The sequence below is a fragment of the Harmonia axyridis genome, chromosome 4 (assembly GCF_914767665.1).
Source record: "Harmonia axyridis chromosome 4, icHarAxyr1.1, whole genome shotgun sequence".
In the NCBI taxonomy this organism is placed as follows: domain Eukaryota; kingdom Metazoa; phylum Arthropoda; class Insecta; order Coleoptera; family Coccinellidae; genus Harmonia; species Harmonia axyridis.
In genome coordinates, this window is record NC_059504.1 from 43,450,769 (window position 1) to 43,469,646 (window position 18,878).

The 18,878-nt window shown below is 35.6% G+C and overlaps 1 protein-coding gene across 21 annotated transcripts in view; it reads left to right on the forward strand.

Annotated features, from left to right (window-relative positions):
- LOC123678523 (tensin) overlaps positions 1-18,878 on the forward strand; it is a 320,051-nt gene that overhangs the window by 296,182 nt on the left and 4,991 nt on the right. For 16 of the 21 annotated variants that reach the window (XM_045615584.1, XM_045615572.1, XM_045615569.1 and 13 more), the window contains 3 exons: positions 10,694-11,057; positions 13,550-13,852; positions 17,266-17,489. In XM_045615584.1, coding sequence (XP_045471540.1) covers positions 10,694-11,057; positions 13,550-13,852; positions 17,266-17,489 — 891 coding nt within the window. The remainder of the gene's footprint in view (positions 1-10,693; positions 11,058-13,549; positions 13,853-17,265; positions 17,490-18,878) is intronic. The other 5 variants (XM_045615574.1, XM_045615576.1, XM_045615583.1 and 2 more) reach the window with 2 other exon arrangements.

Here is an 18,878-nt window from a genome sequence, read left to right on the forward strand (position 1 = left end):
CTGTAAAAGCAGCTCTAGAAAATTGTCTTTCAACAGGAGCTGAAACTGCTAGCGTTGACACAAAATCCTTGAATATTGATAAAAAAAAATGAAACACTTGGCTATATATGAAACGTATAGCCATTTTTCCAATCTATTCTTTTAGCAATTCCGATTTCTTGGAAAAAATAGAAAATTTCACCCTTCAATATTTGCCGCCCCTGTAGAGCGAGCCCTGCGGCTTCAAGTTCTCCTGCTGAGTTTCGATTCGATAAAACGCTTGAACATTTTTTTTTCTTCAAGATAATCAGGTAAAACAATGGGATATTGCGGATGAACCATCATTTTAAATTCGAATGGCCCACGCCCAACCCTAGTTAATTTGATATAAAAAATCATCTGTGAAATTAAATAAATTTATTCAATACATAGGTGCTTCTAGGAACTCGGATTTCTCGGAAAAAATAAAAAATGCCACCCTCAAATATTTGCCGCCTCGACGAAATTCGTTTTGTTTTTTCCTGAGAAAAAATTCCATTCTTTTTAGTTTTTATGTAAATAAATATATGTAAGTGTGTAATATTTTTAGAATAAATTCTATATATTCTTCTTGTTTCTAATATTCTCTTCTTCCGTGTCTTTTTCATATTGAATAAAAAACATAATTAATTTCATTGGTTTTTCAAACCTTTATTCTCAATGTGGCTCCAGCTTAAAGATTTCTGAAACTACCAAAATCTACCAATAGATTTCATAGAAATGTGAGAAAACTTCTAATAAAGTCACACTAGTGAATGCTTCAGCAAGCGCTCACGAGATTGCAGAAATATATACCGTGCGACTCGAGCATATCAAGCTCAAGTAATATCAAGAAGCTTCTTATCAAGTCAAGCAATAAATATCTAAAATCAAGTCAAGTCAAGGTCAAGTATGTAATTATAACGAGCTTGATTTTTAAGTCATTATATTCATCTCAATCTATCGATTTTTGTATATTCATCTCACTTCTTCTTCAAGAAATAAACGATCTGAGGCATGCCTAACGCGCTTCTTTGTCTAGCGCTTTATCTACATCGGCGAGGCGAGAAATAAGAATATTCCTACTCCTTTGAAAGCAGCTTCTAAAAAAAGGTTTGAGGCATGCTGATGATGCAGGATGAACTGCAATTATTCTTCACCAGTCGGGAAGCGGATAATTGGGCTAATTTTCGCTTTGTTGTGATTTGCTGTGTCTCGAATGTCTCGTGTAAGTTTGTCTCCGTGTTAGTGTGAACTTTTTTTTATAGGATAATAAAAGTTTTCATAGTGATTATTATGCAAACTGGCAAAGTGAAGTTCACTAGATAAACTTTGTCCGTTAACTTTCAATATTATTAATAATAATTTTTTTCCAATGTGCCTAACCATCTTTTACTGTGACTAGCCGCCACTGGTATGGTTATGCAGGGTTCTAAACAGACATGAAAGTGCGTATTCTAATAGTACCGGCGATTTCACCGAAGATAGATCTTTCGGCGCGGGTTTGAAGAGCTATTTTCATAACTTTCCATAAGCAGTCAGTATTAATGACCAAATATAGAGTGGATGACTGATAAAGCAGGTGTGTCTATAGCTGCTTTCAGATTCTGCATTCTATTTGATAGACATATATTGCAATTTGCAGACGTATCTTTTACGGCGTAATGACACATAATATCTCGATGGAATTTCTCGTTTACGAATTAATTTCTATCGGCTGATGTTCCCAGAAAGGACATCTCCTTTTCGTTAGAAGCTGTATCTGCTACATGAGCAAAGTGTATTTCACTATACTACATGACACATGTCATTTTCAGGGGATCTAAAAAAAGTTGTCTTCAATCTAAACACTACCGACAGAAAATTCATTCAGAAATCTTTTTATATAGGGTGTTTTTTTTTCAAGGTATATAACTTTAAATTGGCATTACTGTTCAAGATGGCGACCGATTTAACAGCTGTCAAGTGACTTATTCTCAGTTTGGTTTGGCAATTCATCATGAATAGACTCACGCCTGAACAACGCTTGCAAATAGTGCAATTTTATTTCGAAAATAATGGTTCTGTGCAGAATACGTATCGCGCACTACGTCCATTTTATTTTGTTTAGCGATGAAGCGCACTTTTGGTTGAATGGCTACGTCAACAAACAAAACTGCCGCATTTGGAGTGAAGCTCATCCTCAAGTGTATGTCGAAACACCGTTACATCCAGAAAAACTGACTGTTTGGTGCGCTTTATGGGCTGGTGGAATCATTGGTCCGTACTTCTTCAAAAATGATGATGACCAGAACGTTACAGTCAATGGTGATCGGTATAGAACTATGATTACTAACTTTTTCATTCCTGAATTGAAAAAACATGATGTCCAGGAGCTGTGGTTCCAACAAGACGGTGCAACATGTCACACAGCTCGTGCCACAATCGATTTGAAAGACACGTTTGGTGTCCAAGATCTTGTGATTTAACACCACTAGACTACTTTCTGTGGGGTTATGTAAAGTCATTGGTCTATGCGGATAAGCCACAAATCCTTCACCATTTAGAAGACAACATTCGCCGTGTTATTGCCGATAAACGGCCACAAATGTTGGAAAAAATCATCAAAAATTGGACGTCCAGATTGGACTACATCCGAGCCAGCCGTGGCGGTCATATGCCAGAAATCATATTTAAAATGTAATGCCACAAGATTATCATGCGGATAAATAAAATTCATGTCAATCGAATAATCCATCATTGTTTTATTGCAATTTAATGTTTTATAGCTCTAAAAAAACACCCTTTATAATAAATCATCAAAAACTTCTGCAAATATCTCTGTCATGATAATTTGAAAATTTTAAAAAATATATTTATTCTTGGGTGATCAGATGCCCAGATGGTGTCAGATGCATTCGATTATGAGAAAACTACATAGTAATATGAAAAATTTATGAATCATAATAAGATTCTGACCATGAGAAGTTCCATTAATGTTGTACATTCAAAGTCTGTAAATCTTCGAAGAAGTGCAAAATTGTCAATAAAACAGTCCATATTCACAACCAGAAATATCTACTACAGGATGCTTATACTGAAATATTTTGGGAGATGGCTGGAAAAGTTATTTATAATTCAAGTTCAGATGGCGATATTCTTCCACTTGTTCCAAATTCAAAAACGTGTTTTTGAATGAATAACGAGTATAGAGCCTTCTGTTCAAGTATAATACATCATTTTCTGTAATTCATTGAATTTTTATTGAAATAAATGGAATATTTCCATAAATATCGTTTAGTATTTTTTGCATTGAAAAGTGTTGGTTGGCAGAATTGTTTTTTGGATAACAAATTTGACAGATAATAGAAAAATCCTTGATAAAAGAGTTTCGAGTACCAATATATTATAATGAAATATAACCAGGAAACTGTATGAAACTGAGATATCCCTGCTCGATTTTGATCTACAAAAGTAGGACAGAATGAACGGATTTGCCACAGAATTAGAGAAGAGTTATTCTATCTAACTTAGATGCCACTGCCAATTTGTAAAATGAAACAATTCAAAATTTATTCAATGAATTAATTTAGTTTCAGAAGATTCGTGAATATTCTGAATGAAACCCACAATCATAAATGTGAACCTACAATTGCTGTAATAAATCAAACTGAACAGAATTCCCCATTTCTCGTGTTTAGCAAGCCAATGTCAACAACTGCATTTCCTCGTCGGAAATGCCATCTGACTTCCTTTCTAGGAAGCTCTATTTTCGTGTGCCGTTTACCAGATAATTCGATTTGAAAATAAAATATGAAATTTCCGAATATCGCAAGGTTTCATCAATTTGGACTGTTGCCCAGCCGCAATTTTAAAAATATTGAAGCACGGCCGCTTCATAACAAGCAGAGGCTATTTCTGAAACTAATGCAATAAACATTTCCTGTCCGCGTGTTGAAAGACGATAAAAAGGAATCGATAAATGATTTGTGGTGATGCAGATTTCCTTGCAAAAATAAGGTGTTTTTGTTAGTAGAAATGAAAATGTATTGTTATGGATCTCTTCAATTCGAATTTTGAAAATTTTCTTTAATAGATCCAAACAAATATAAATCTGAAACTCGTATTTTATACTATTTGAATTCCAATTCCATACTCATTCCAATTCCATACTCTTTCAAAATTCAGCTCCGAATTCCAATTCCAAAACTACTTCAAATTCAACTCTAAATTCCTTTTCCAAATTCCATTTTCAATTCTATCTAAATCCAATTCATCTTCTCTAAAAAAAAATCTCCAAAACTTCTCACAATTTTCTGCTTGACATCTCTCCTCAATATTTCCTCTGGCTATCGTGGATTTTCGATTTTCATTTCTCCATTCGAAGCCTCCAATTTAGTCTTTGTACTGTCTATGGCAGTGTCACTCAATTGTGAACTATGTTAATGACAAACATATCACCTACTTTTTCTAAATTTGAATATAATGTATGAAACCAAATAATATCTATGAAGCCAACTGAAAAACCATAACAGTATGTATCATTTTATTATTTTTCATTTCTTGTCGCGAATAGACATAGACACATCGTCAAAAGTCTTGGCCCCCCCGTGTTTCTCAAGAAATCAACAATCTATGTTCTGAAAATGAAATGAATATTTTCCTCTATTTCAACTGCAATATATTTGATAGAAAATCTTTGTTTGTTACTCTTTGCCTTATGCAGGATGAGACAAAATAGGAAAAATGAGAAAAAATCTATATTTATCGATTCTTTGTAGTTATTCCACAACTGAATACAAATTCCATAGTCCGTAATACCACCTCTTTTTTCAATAAACTGTCCAATAGCCTATGCATCCCACGAATCAAGTCATTAATGAAATTTTCAGACATATCGTTCCCTTCTTCCTGAAGTGCTCAAATCATTGTCTGAAGATTTTCAACAAACTTCCAAATTATATCAGGAGAGAATCTGAATTAAAAAATTTCAAGAAATCTTTATATAAATTATTGATGGAATTGGAACCCTATGATATGGAAGAATTTAATAATATGTGATTATTTATTGTTTGACACTATTTTCTTTCTACTATTTGTATTTAGAAAATAAAGATCTGTTTGACTCAATTCCTGAAAAGTTGAAGGTGGGTTTTGGTGATTAGATATTGCTCTCTCTAAGTAATCACATACGTGCTCCATTGGATTTGATGTCTGGTGAGTTTGCTGGCCAGTTCATTCTCTTGAAGAATGTTTTGAAACCTTCGTGTGTGGTGTGGTAGGGTGTTATCATCCTGATAATTGAAATTATCCCCTAATTCGTTGCGCAAAGGAATAATGATTGGTTCAGTGATGTTTTCTACGTAGATGGTACTATTCATTGTTAGTTCAACGATAATAAGAGGGGTACGGCGACTGAACATTATACCCCTCAGCACATTATTGATACTCTTTGAAAAGAAACAAGAAATTGAGTCGCTCTAGTTTGCCTGGACCCTGGACCTCTCCAAACCCTTTCTCGTCGACAATCACTATGTAAACCAAATCGAGACTCGTCCGAAAAAAGTACGTTGCGCCATTGTAGTAAAAGCCAGTCTTGGTGGTGTTCTGCCGTTCGTTCGCTCTATGTCCAGGTGATGGCCAAGATACTCTTGAAGGTCTTCTTGCTCTTTAATTTGAGGTTTGGTTTGAACTACCCGTCTATAAGTCCTCAATAAATTACTTCGAAGAGCTGTTACAGATACCGTTCGATTCCTTCGAGTAAAACTTGCAATATAATGGTCTTCCCATGCAGATCGGGCTACGCTGCCGATTTCCAGGAAAATGGCCACTATGCGCCTTACCGAAGACTGTGGAATATTCAAACTTTGCGCAATCTGGTGGTTCGACAGAACTTCTTGATGTAGGGCTACTATTCTTGCCTGGTCAAACTGAGAAATTGGAGGTCCCGGCATTTTCCATGGAATATTCTCAATATTACAACTCTGGTTATTTGCAAAAAACTGATTTACTTGGAATACACTTGTATTCTCCCGAACAGTAAACATTTTTTGCGGTTTTTGACGATGTGTGTATTTCTTGTGACTCTCTTCAAGTGAATTATTCTATCCTTTAATAAGAGATTCTAATTTTAAGTAAATTTGAAGAAATATTTGTGATTTCCATTTTGTGGTTCCGAACACACTTTCATTCAGAATATCGATCAAATTTTTAATTCAATATAACCAAGAAACATAAAGAATCTAAAGCATTTCGATGAATCTTTAACCAAAAACGTATATCTGAAAGAAGTTACATCTATCAGCTCAAATTCGTCCCCAAAAGACTTTTTCCTCCGGAACAATCTGAAAAGTGAAGCCTACATCAGCAACCAAAAGTCCTTTGAGGAAAATGAAATGCAAAGCAGTTCACCAATCACTTTTTATATGGTCATGTAAAGGGTGTTTTTTTTAGAGCTATAGAACTTTAAATTGTAATGAAACAACGATGGATTATTCGATTGACATGAATTTTATTTATCCGCAAGATAATCTTGTGGCATTACATTTTAAATATGATTTCTGGCATATGACCCCCACGGCTGGCTCGGATGCAGTCCAATCTGGACGTCCAATTTTCGATGACTTTTTCCAACATTTGTGGCCGTATATCAGCAATAACACGGCGAATGTTTTCTTCCAAATAGTCAAGGGTTTGTGGCTTATCTGCATAGACCAATGACTTTACATAGCCCCACAGGAAGTAGTCTAGCGGTGTTAAATCACAAGATCTGGGAGGCCAATTCACAGGTTCAAAATGTGAAATTAGGCGGTCACCAAACGTGTCCTTCAATAAATCGATTGTGGCACAAGCTGTGTGACATGTTGCGCCGTCTTGTTGGAACCACAGCTCCTGGAGATCATGGTTGTTCAATTCAGGAATGAAGAAGTTAGTAATCATGGCTCTATACCGATCACTATTGACTGTAACGTTCTGGCCATCATTGTTTTTGAAGAAGTACGGACCAATGATTCCACCAGCCCTTAAAACGCACCAAACAGTCAGTTTTTCTGGATGCAACGGTGTTTCGACATACACTTGAGGATAATCTTCACTCCAAATGCGGCAGTTTTGTTTGTTGACGTAGCCATTCAACCAGAAGTGCGCTTCATCGCTAAATAAAATAAAATGGACGTAGTGCGCGATACGTATTAGGCACATAACCATTATTTTCGAAATAAAATTGCACTATTTGCAAGCGTTGTTCAGGCGTGAGTCTTTTCATGATGAATTGTCGAACCAAACTGAAAATAAATCACTTGACAGCCGTTAAATCGGTCACCATTTTGGACAGTAATGCCAACTTAAAGTTATATACCTCGAAAAAAAACACCCTATAGATCTCAGTATCATCGGAATTATGGAGAGTCTTAAATCCGGAGTAATGTTTATTCTAAAGAAGTATAACCCTTTCTCGTATACTCCAGAGAAAAATGAGCCATTCTTATTCAACACAACGTTCGACTTCAAGTTCATCCTGCAGTCTTCTGAGTCAATACCGACATTTTTCTAATTCCGATTCAGTATATGATTCAAATCGGTTACAAGTGGAATATCACTAGTGTCATTGAACTGATCACAAACTGATTCCCTGGTTGGATATTTCTTAATTTGGAAAGACTGGTCAAGACCGACCTCGGAGCAAAAATTAACTGTTTGTTTGTGTACTGCTAACTCGAGGAAGTCTATGCCGCTTTATGATATAATAGGCAGGATTACAGTTGCGTGAAAAGCATATATAGTGGTTGAGATCACCGGACCAACCTCAACATTTTTTTGTCATGGCTGAGATCGCTCCATATTCTAGACACTGAAAACGGGATCCACTCCAATTTTCTTCGAATCAATGGTTTACAGGTTATTAATACTAATCGACACCTTAAACTGAAGCTATTCGAATATAGAATGAAGGAAATCAATTGTTTACATTTTTTTCGTTTTAGCATATTCAATTCTATTGGAGCTTTAAATTAGGGATTCACCGCTTGACTTGATATTCGATATTCAGGCTACTTGACTTGAGCTTGACTTGAAATCAACTTAAGTTGGAAGCCCTTTAGGTGTTCTGATATGCCTTTGGGTTTTGACGACCCACAGGCATTCAATGTATATTTTCAGTCAATTTTCAATCCTTCAAACCTGCCCAGACACATCTAACTATTAAACTCTGCGCAAAAAATTAACGCACATTCTGAAAATCTCAATTTTAATGAAAGTTAACTCTACATTGACTTTATAACTTATTTTTTATGTTCTCTCGGGAAGGTTTTGAACGAAACAAGACACATTAAATGGAAGAAAAATTCAGGATTTCACCGAATCTTAGGTGAAAGAAGAGAAATAAACAATTTTCAAAATACTGATAAGTGATTTAATACTTGGTATTTCCACCCCTTGCGTTAATTACAGGTCGGCAACGACGGTTCATACTCAAAATGAGTGATATTAAAATGTTCTGATCTAATCCTTCCCAGATTTCTCTGAGTTGGATTCCTAAGTCATTAAGAGTAGCTGGATGATTTTCTGAACTTCTCAGCCTTCTATTGAGGTTGTCTTAAACCTGCTCAACCGGATTGAGATCTAGACTTCTTGCTGGCTATTCCATTCGAGAGACTTCAACCTCTTCAAGGTACTCCTGAACGATGCGCGCACGATGGGGTCTGGCATTATCGTCCATAAAAATGAAATTTTCACCAATGTATGGGGCAAATGGCACTACATGCTCTTCTTCAAGATTGTTCCTTATATACCTATCAGCATTCATAGCTCCATCATCAACGACCAGTAGGTCTGTGCGAGCAGTCAAAAATATTCCACCCCATACCATAATCGATCCTCCCCCGAAACCAGTAGTAAGTATTCAGGAAATTGCACTGAGCATATCTTTCATGTGGACTTCTGTATACAAGGGAACGTCGATCACAATGGTAGAGGCAGAATCTAGACTCATCTGTGAAGAGAACTCTTTCCCAATCAGCCTCTTCCCAATGGATATGCTCTCTCGCAAAATCCAAACGCGCCCTTCGATGGGCTAGGGTAAGAGCTAGGCCTCTTGCCGCGACACGAGGTCTTAAATCATATTCTCTGAGGCGATTTCTTATTGTCTGAGTGCTATTTTGCACCCCATGAGTTTGCTCAAGCAGATTTTGAAGGAGGCGAGCGGTTGCAAACCGTTGTCTCAACGAAGAAACTCTCAAGTAACGTTCTTGAATGGCAGTTGTTACCCGTGGTCTACCCTGTCCTGGTCTTCGGACATTCATACCTGTCTCCCTGAATCGTTGTAACATTCTGGACACTTGTATGGGAAACTCAAAACCTTTCTGCAATTCTTGTGTATGTCCACCCTTCTTCTCGCAAAACTACCGCTTGGGCACATTCCTCTTGGGTCAAATTGCGTGTTCGCGTTGCAAAGCGATCGAGTGTAGAAAATCAAACGAAAGAAAAACTATTGATCGAGAACAACTGATTTCAGAATGGAGCCAATACATTCAAAATCTGATAATCTCATCTTTTTTTTATTCCTGCTGAGAAAAAACATCTGTATTGAAGAAAAACGTTGAAAGTGGATAACATATGCATGCATAATTCTGATAAAAATAATTATCATTGAGAACACCTTCAGTTGTAGAATAAATTTGAGATTTCCATAATGTGCGTTAATTTTTTTGGGCAGTGTAGTTCGAATGTGTTCAACCCGGATTGAAATTTTTTATTTAGACTTGCATCAATGGATCAATTGTCACTCGAAGTTACTCTGCTCTACATAACACATATAGTTAATAGTTAAATAATTATTACAGTAATTTGGACAACTTTAATTCAATCTCTTATTAATACATCGCCAACGCTTCGAATCTTGTGTGATTCTTTTTCAAGGCTCGTATTTTCTTCGTATTAAATTTCGTCAGTTTTAATAAAATTATTTCAGAGTATTTATCATGTAAATGTCAAAATAATTATTATAATATTATAAGAATTATTTGGTGTATTGATAAGAGATTAAATTGAGGTTGTCCCAATTTCTTTAATAATTATTTAACCATCAATAATAATCAATGCATATAATTAATTCTTGCATTGAATTTGGATACTATCCGGAAACTTGGAAGTACTCTATTGTAAACCCTGTACCCAAGGTCACACTATCCTGAAAGATTGGCCGATTTTCGCCCTATAAGTGTTATGACATCTTTGTCGAAAGTACTCGAAAAAGTACTATTTCTCCAGATTTATAGTGACTTTACAGAAAAAGGAATTGTTTCTGTCCAACAGTCAGGTTTTTGAAGTGGTTTCAGAAGTAGTTTCAGTACTACAACTCTTCTTCTGAATATAATGGACAATATTTTACTATCATATCTTTAGATAAGGATTATGCTACCATTCTTGTATTATAAAATTTCGCAAAGGCGTTCGATACCTTGGACCATAATCTACTTTGTGCTAAGTTGAGCTATTTCGGTTGTGAGGTTTTTTGAGTCCTTCCTTTTTGGAAGATACCAATATGTTAGATTGCGTGACATCTTTTCAGCTTTTTATCCAATCACCTAAGGAGTTCCGCAGGGCTCCATTCTCGGTCCATTACTATTTTTGATCCATATTTCAGATATGTATAAAGTGGTTAGATTCGTTTCCACCTATTTTTCAAACCCCTACCTCCATTAAACCAATTCTTCTTCAGTTACAGTATTACCACGAACAACAGCAATCTCACATGGCTGCAGAAACAGCAACTGAAGCTGAAGGAAAGGAAAGAACAACAACTCCGAGAAGAACGGTTCCCCCACGAATCCCGGCTTATCTCAGAACTCAGGACAATGCAGTCAAGGCGGCATCATCACACAGCCAGTGTCAGGATGGATGGTTATACCAGTGATACGACAGCATTCGCCGACGATGACGACGATTATACCGTACCCCTTCACATCAACACCAGGAACCATGCCCCCATACATAACGGCAAAATTGAGTTGATCGAAACCAACAAGAGTTACACTACGAAGCAAGAAAGGCCTTTTGTTGCAGTCAAAAAGATGTACGAGAGGGTGAGTAGTTAGCCAAGATAACCTATGATGCGAAAACCTAACCTTATATCGACAATATTTCTGGAGGGATATTTTTCCCTTATCATTGTGTGTAATTCTGGTGAAGGAATTTGGATCATTCGAATTGGAACATAAAATAATGTAATAATAAACTGCATTGTCAGAAATATAACTCCAAACATAATTCAAAATACCATAAGGGTTTTTCGGTGAGAACGATATGTTGCTGAAATCAAATAAATAGATACAAATTATGTTATCAATTCATCAATTCGAGGTTAGTTCATAAATCTAATCACATGGACAAACCTGCCATATGGAAAAATTCCTATTGATCTATCTGCTATTTGGATCTATCACTTCAATCTGTGAAGTGTGAATCTGCCAGCTATGTAGATGTATCATCTCTATTGATTTAACGACTATGAACCAACTAAATAGATATACGCGCTCGCCAATTGACTTCAAGTATGCTTACAAACAGAATTTTGCGATAGTAAACCACCACTCCTTGGAGGCTAATTGAAATTTCATTTTGCATATTATAGACTATCTATGAATCTCATTTGTGAATACCTCAGAGTGTCTTTCAACGTTGATAAAATTTTAAATAACTTATTACATCATTTATAAATTGATACAATATACGGTTGCAAATGGTGCCAATTTGGTGTACCAATTACATTCTTAGAGAGACCTTTCTGAATGTGAAAATTGGATTGATAGCTCCAGGTTCATCAATTCCATAATTCATAAGGGAATACAATATACGATTAAAAATTGTACCAATTTGGAGTATCAATTACAAATTCCTGGAGAATCTGAAAATTGCATTGATAGCTTCATATTACTCTTCCATTTCATAATTAATTTATGGTCTATGTGGATCTATTGAGAATTAAGATCTATGTGGATCTACCAGCAATGTGGATCAACCAACAATGTGGATCTACCAACAATGTGGATCTATCGAAAATGTGGATCTAGGGGCTATAAGGTATACCTACCTGTAACTTAGTTCTACCTTCAACTTTACTAGGTGGATCTATGAGCGTACTAGGGTGTTTAGAGCTATAGAACTTAAAATTGCAATAAAACAACGATGGATTATTCGATTGACATGAATTTTATTTATCCGCAAGATAATCTTGTGGAATTACATTTTAAATATGATTTCTGGCATATCCGAGCCACGGCTGGCTCGGATGTAGTCCAATCTCCAACATTTGTGGCCGTATATCGGCAATAACACGGCGAATGTTGTCTTCCAAATGGTCAAGGGTTTGTGGCTTATCCGCATAGACCAATGACTTTACATAGCCTCACAGAAAGTAGTCTAGCGGTGTTAAATCACAAGATCTTGGAGGCCAATTCACAGGTCCAAAACGTGAAATTAGGCGGTCACCAAACGTGTCTTTCAAGAAATCGATTGTGGCACGAGCTGTGTGACATGTTCCGCCGTCTTGTGGGAACCACAGCTCCTGGACACCATGGTCGTTCAAATCAGGAATGAAAAAGTTAGTAATCATGGCTCTATACCGATCACCATTGACTGTAACGTTCTGGCCATCATCGTTTTTGAAGAAGTTCGGACCAATAATTCCACCAGCGCATAAAGCGCACCAGACAGTCAGTTTTTCTGGATGTAACGGTGTTTCGACATACACTTGAGGATTAGCTTCACTCCAAATGCGGCAGTTTTGTTTGTTGACGTAGCCATTCAACCAGAAGTGCGCTTCATCGCTAAACAAAATTCGCTCATGAAAATCGGGAACAACGGCAATCTCATTTTGGGCCAATTCGACGAATCTACGCCTTACTTGATGATCGTTTGGCTTCAATTCTTGCACAAGTTGGATTTTGTAAGCACGCAAACCAAGATCCTTCCGCCAAATCTTCCATAAAGTGGATGGACACAGATCCAATTCCTGTGCTCGATGGCGGATAGACTCATCCGGGTCTTCCTCAATGCTACGCTCTACAGCAGCAATAGCTTCTTCTGTACACACCGTATGGCGTCTCTGGGGATGCGAGTTATCAATAAGACGTGGTGCGAAAACGTTCCATGGTCAATCGAATTAACTGCTCTGATGGACTATTTTGTCGACGATAAAATGGACGTAGTGCGCGATACGTATTCCGCACAGAACCATTATTTTCGAAATGAAATTGCACTATTTGCAAGCGTTGTTCAGGCGTGAGTCTATTCATGATGAATTGCCAAACCAAACTGAGAATAAATCACTTGACAGCTGTTAAATCGGTCGCCATCTTGAACAGTAATGCCAACTTAAAGTTATATACCCCGAAAAAAAATACCCGATATATACTAATTCAACCCAATAAAACACATATCAATAATCAGAAAATGAGTAACGTCTAACGGCCCTAAAAACTTGAAATTTTCCGGAAACATGTCGTCCTCACCACGCAAAGAATAACACTCGGTTAATAAATTAGCATCGAACTCAATTAACAATTAACCTTTTCAGAACTTAGGATCTTCACCGCCCACCCGAACATCGACTAATTCTTTGGATTCAAGGCAGCAGCAGCAGCGAGGAGAGAAGACAGACAGCGGGCTTCTCTCCTTGGTCGAACAGAGGAAGCACATAAGTCAGCATGCTAACCACCAAAACAGTCAGACTAACGGCGGCAGGGTGGGTATAGAGTGGGATTCTAATCTAGCACCAGATAGCACGAATAGCCGCATAGATGCACTGAGTACCCTCATTGATAATTTGTGCGCAAAGATTGACGAGCCAAATAACACATCACCAACCACCGCATGTCAGGTACTAACAAGCTTATCCACCATTTTGTGTTACCAACCTGTGTTTGTGTTTTTTTCTTAACTTTGGATTTGATGCTGAGTTCTGATTTTGCTCGCTATACTGGAGACGAAGGCCAAACGTTCGCTATGACTTTAGACATTTATATACAGGGTGAGTCTTTGACTTGTACATATATTTTAACCGAAGGTTCTTGAAGTCAAAAGAAACACTTTTTTCATTTACCATTTTTTCCGATTCGGCCCTGTTAAAAAGATATAGCCATTTTAAATTTTCAAAATGAGCTAATTCACCCCTGAAAACCGGAACACTGAAGTTTTCTCAAGCATAAGATATACCTCTTGAACCTTGGAAATAAGCTACTAAATTAGAAAAACCATCATAAACTCACGTTTAACATTCCATTTGTTGAACAAAGTAGTGTTTATAATCAAATAAATGAGTTATTCCAATTTCGTTGACGCTAAAGATTAAATATTCTTCTCTTGATTTCTATTTCATTTTCGATAATTATAACAAATTGAGCTCGCTACCACCCATATTAGCTCTGATACTCATAATTCATATCCATTCATTCATTATATTTCATTTATATGATATCGTTGTTTATTTTTCGTGCAAGAATTAACCTTAAAATCTCAAATAAATAATATTCATCTATGAAAGATCTAACACAGACTATAGTAATCTGTGGTTTTAAGTTTGAATTTCAAATTTCGAGTGATGCCAAATATAAACACAGCAGTTCGGTTCGAATCATCTATGTTCTAAGTTCTAACCTAAAATTTTCATTTACAGTTTACACTGTTATTGTTATAAGATATTTGTTATGAAATGAAGCATTTGATTTGTTCCAACTATCTCATAAAAATATTGAAATGCATCAATATTTTTGAAACCATCAGTATGAAAATATGGAAATATGTAAAATATTCTGGCTCTGTAATCAATGGAAAATGTTAGACTCCACTTGTAATCAAATTTGTTGTTAATGTGTACCTACATTATAGCCAACTTTACTACTTAATTCATCTTGATTTTGGTATTGAAAATAAATGAGAAGTATTCAATGTAAATATCCACAATAGAATATTTGGTTTCTTTCAACTCACCTAATTTGTTTTCACATTAAAACAATTATGGCCCTCTTGGAAGTATGTCAATCATAAGCTCTTAGGATGAATTTATGGAATAGCAAAAGAATAAAAGTATTCAATCTCAATCACATGAAAATTTGTCTAGTATGTACTTAGTCCTAGTGATATGTTTCGATGTGAGTTTGAATGAGCCGAAGAAGAATACAGTATTGTTCGATAGCAGCAGTCTTTAGTGGGATATTGATTGTTGTCATTATAATGGGACTATTTTGTGAAAACTTTTTTAAACATGGGTTTTATGAATAATCTGGACTTTTCAAAAAGAATGTTGATTTTAGTGAAGTATCTTCTTATTATCAGAGCTGTGCCAAAGCTCAGTGATTTTTAATCAAATCGAGGAGTTGAGGTGAGCTTATTCAAATAACTTCATTTTCAAACTAAGTTGGCTAGTACTTCAATTCTTAAATCTGAGACATGACTTCATAGTAAATATTCATTTCTGTGGTTTTTTTTTCCACAATAGAACAGAGTTGCATTCAGCCAAAGTACCCAATTTTTTGAATTTCACAGATAATTTTTTTTTTTTAAGATCAAGTTATTCGAAAACGGCGCTTTGTACGAGAAAATATGAAGAATACTTTTATTTTTCAAATTAGCCAAATATTCTTCAATGAACGTTCAAATTACTATTAAGAGTTGGTTTCTTCGAATTTCTGGTATTTTTATGGTATGTTATGTTCATAACAAAGAAGCAGAAGAATGTGTATGGAATCTGGTGTTCGGAGAAGATGTATCACATAAAAAAAAAGCTATATTTCAAAAATCATTTCCTTCGATACAACCATTTACGAGATATAGCCGAAAATCACATTTTTTTAACGATTTTCAACAGCCTGTATCTTTTTAACCGGGCCGAATCGGAAAAAATGGTAAAGGAAAAAAGTGTTTCTTTTGACCTCAGGAATCTTGGGTTAAAATATATGTACAAGTCAAAGACTCACCCTGTATAGGTACCCTCCTTTGGTGAATAGCTTCTTAGATTAGAAATTGCAACAACGCATTATTTTCAAAATTAAATAATGAATATAACCAAGAATTCAAATCAGATTCCATTAAAAAAAGTAGAAAAGGCAACAACGTATTGTCTGGAATTCATCAAGCTGATTCACCTACCCTTTTTCACTCAAACTCTACAATGTCTATTCATAATGTCCTAAGTTACCCCTCGAGAACTCAACATTTATATATTTATCGCAATCACAAACCTTATAGTGATCAAGGTCATGTACAAAACAAAGTCGTGTCATAAATCAAGGTCATATTGAAGATTTCTGGAACTATCGTGGAGTTTGTTCGTTTCGACTGACTATCACGGAAAAACTAAAATTTTGTTATGGCCATTAGATTCTATTGGTACATCTGCAGCAGAACATGCAGAGTGAGTTTCAACAAGTAAGATTTTTATAGATTATGGTTTGCAAGAATCTTTTGATATAGTTGTATTAACATTGCAAAATTATTGTCAAAACATTTCTTTTTACGGAATAATAATGAACTTTGTTATTTAAAATGGATCACCCTGTATATTTTTTGCATTTTGAAATCATTTAATTTCAATAGAAGTGTATGGATATTGAATAATTAAAATGTTCAATGCTCCTTTTGTTCAATCAATTTCATTACTTTTTGTCCATTATAGTATCCATCTCAATATTTGCTCAATTGTAATAGGATGTAATAGAAATTCATATGCGCCAGTCCTATTCATAATAGATCAACAACGAAAATTGCAGCAGCAGATGATAATTCATTTAATATGTGAAGGTCAACTAGACAATACTACTTTTCAATCGATCAGTCATGTTTTGCCGACATCAGGTATGTTTTATATCACTGTCTTGAAGAATAGAATATTCAACTCGTCGTATGCTTATTAGTTTTGAGAAATTGCGCAATATTTGAAAAGGTCGAATTAGAGTAGTATGTAACAAGTAACTTTTATTTCCATATACCATTCGAATAGAAATATTTCATCTGGAAACAAATCCATCAATTCCATCAGAGTTCGTATTTGCATCATGTCACTTTTTTCTGATCTTCAACTAGAAATATCATTTCAGCGTGATTTTTCCTTAACTTTGTTGTATAATGAGATTACTTGTCGAAATAAACTTCTACCAGTATATTACCAAAAGTACCACACCACCAGCCCAGACCTATTCGAATAGTGATTTTTTTCATTCATTCAGCCTGCAGATGTTGGCTCCTCTATTTCTTTTCATAGCTTCTCGACTCAATTTTTCGCTTTGGATTTTTCAGTATCGCGAAAGGGAAGAAACTTCAAACACTTGGAAAATGGAGCCGATATACGACTCGACAAATCCATCACACATGAATGGTTCTTCGCCGACCACAAGGCCTCAAACTCCAGCCTTTCCGGTTCACGTGAAGACGCCGTCTTACTCAAACACTTCCTCAAACTCCACTGTGCATTTCGACCTGCGCTCCGAACGACTACCTCCAAAAAGTCCTACAACCCAAAGGTGAGTACTTCGACTTTCTCATTTGAAAGAAATTTGTTAATACTCAACACCCTTGCTATGTCCAAGACTGGATATCAGACCTTTGTAATTGCTTTAGTTTTCTAAGAAATAATTTATTTGATGATTAAATCACTCAAACTTTTTATAATTAATAATAATATTTGTAATTAATTATATCAGTAAAAAAAAGAAAGTAAAATTGACAATTTGTGACTCTGAAGTAACGTAAGATGTGTACAGTGCATCCCATTTTGGGTGAGACAGCCAGGTTTCTCGCTTGTTATTCAAGATAGAGGCTTGCGGTTTTCACGTTCCTGTCCTACTTTTTCGTGAAACTCAAGTTGGTCTAATCAGATTTTGCACAACTGTTTTCGTTCAAGAGATGCAGGGCGATATTGGAAATTGATACTTTTCGGACCCCTCCTTTATCTCCGAAGTTATTAGAAATAATGCTGAGGTGAAAATTACGTCTGAATCAGACGGCGTACTCAATATTTTTTTTCGGGGTATGGTTTTGAAGATTCAACACAAACCTATATTTTTTTAATGGAACACCATGTATATCATTATTTCGTTGAATTCGTTATTTTTTTCCCTTCAAAATGATGTATGTAGGTAGGATGTTCAGAAATGTTAAAAAAAATACTAAAACATCAAATAATGATGATTTTTTTGGACAATGGATTTCCCAAATAAAAGAAGAATCAATAATAATAACAATAATTCATAGCGATGACAGCTAGATCAGATTGGTTTGTTTCCCTCTAATGCCTACTTGATAAAACAATGCTCCCAAATGCATAGTAGCCATAATAACAACAAGGATGTTTGTATCATCAATGACCTACTACTTTTAAAAATCGAAAGTAATAATCCTCTTATCGAAACATAGAAAATTCATGGCCCATTTACAAAAAATCATCATTATTTAATGTTTTAGTGTTTTTTTAACATTTCTGAACATCCTACCTACATACATCATTTTGAAGGGAAAAAAATAACGAATTCAACGAAGTAATGATATACATGGTGTTCCAAAAAAAAAATATAGGTTTGTGTTGAAACTTCAAAACCATACCCCGAAAAAAAATATTGAGTACGCCGTCTGATTCAGACGTAGTTTTTACCTCAGCATTATTTCTAATAACTTCGGAGATAAAGGAGGGGTCCGAAAAGTATCAATTTCCAAAATCGCCCTGTATCTCTTGAACGGAAACAGTTGTGCAAAATCTGATTAGACATTAGAACAACTTGAGTTTCACGAAAAAGTAGGAAAGGAACGTGAAAACCGCAAGGCTCTATCTTAAATAACAAGCGAGGAACCTGGCTGTCTCACCCAAAATGGGATGCACTGTACATACTATCTACTCTGATTAATTTTTGAACTAG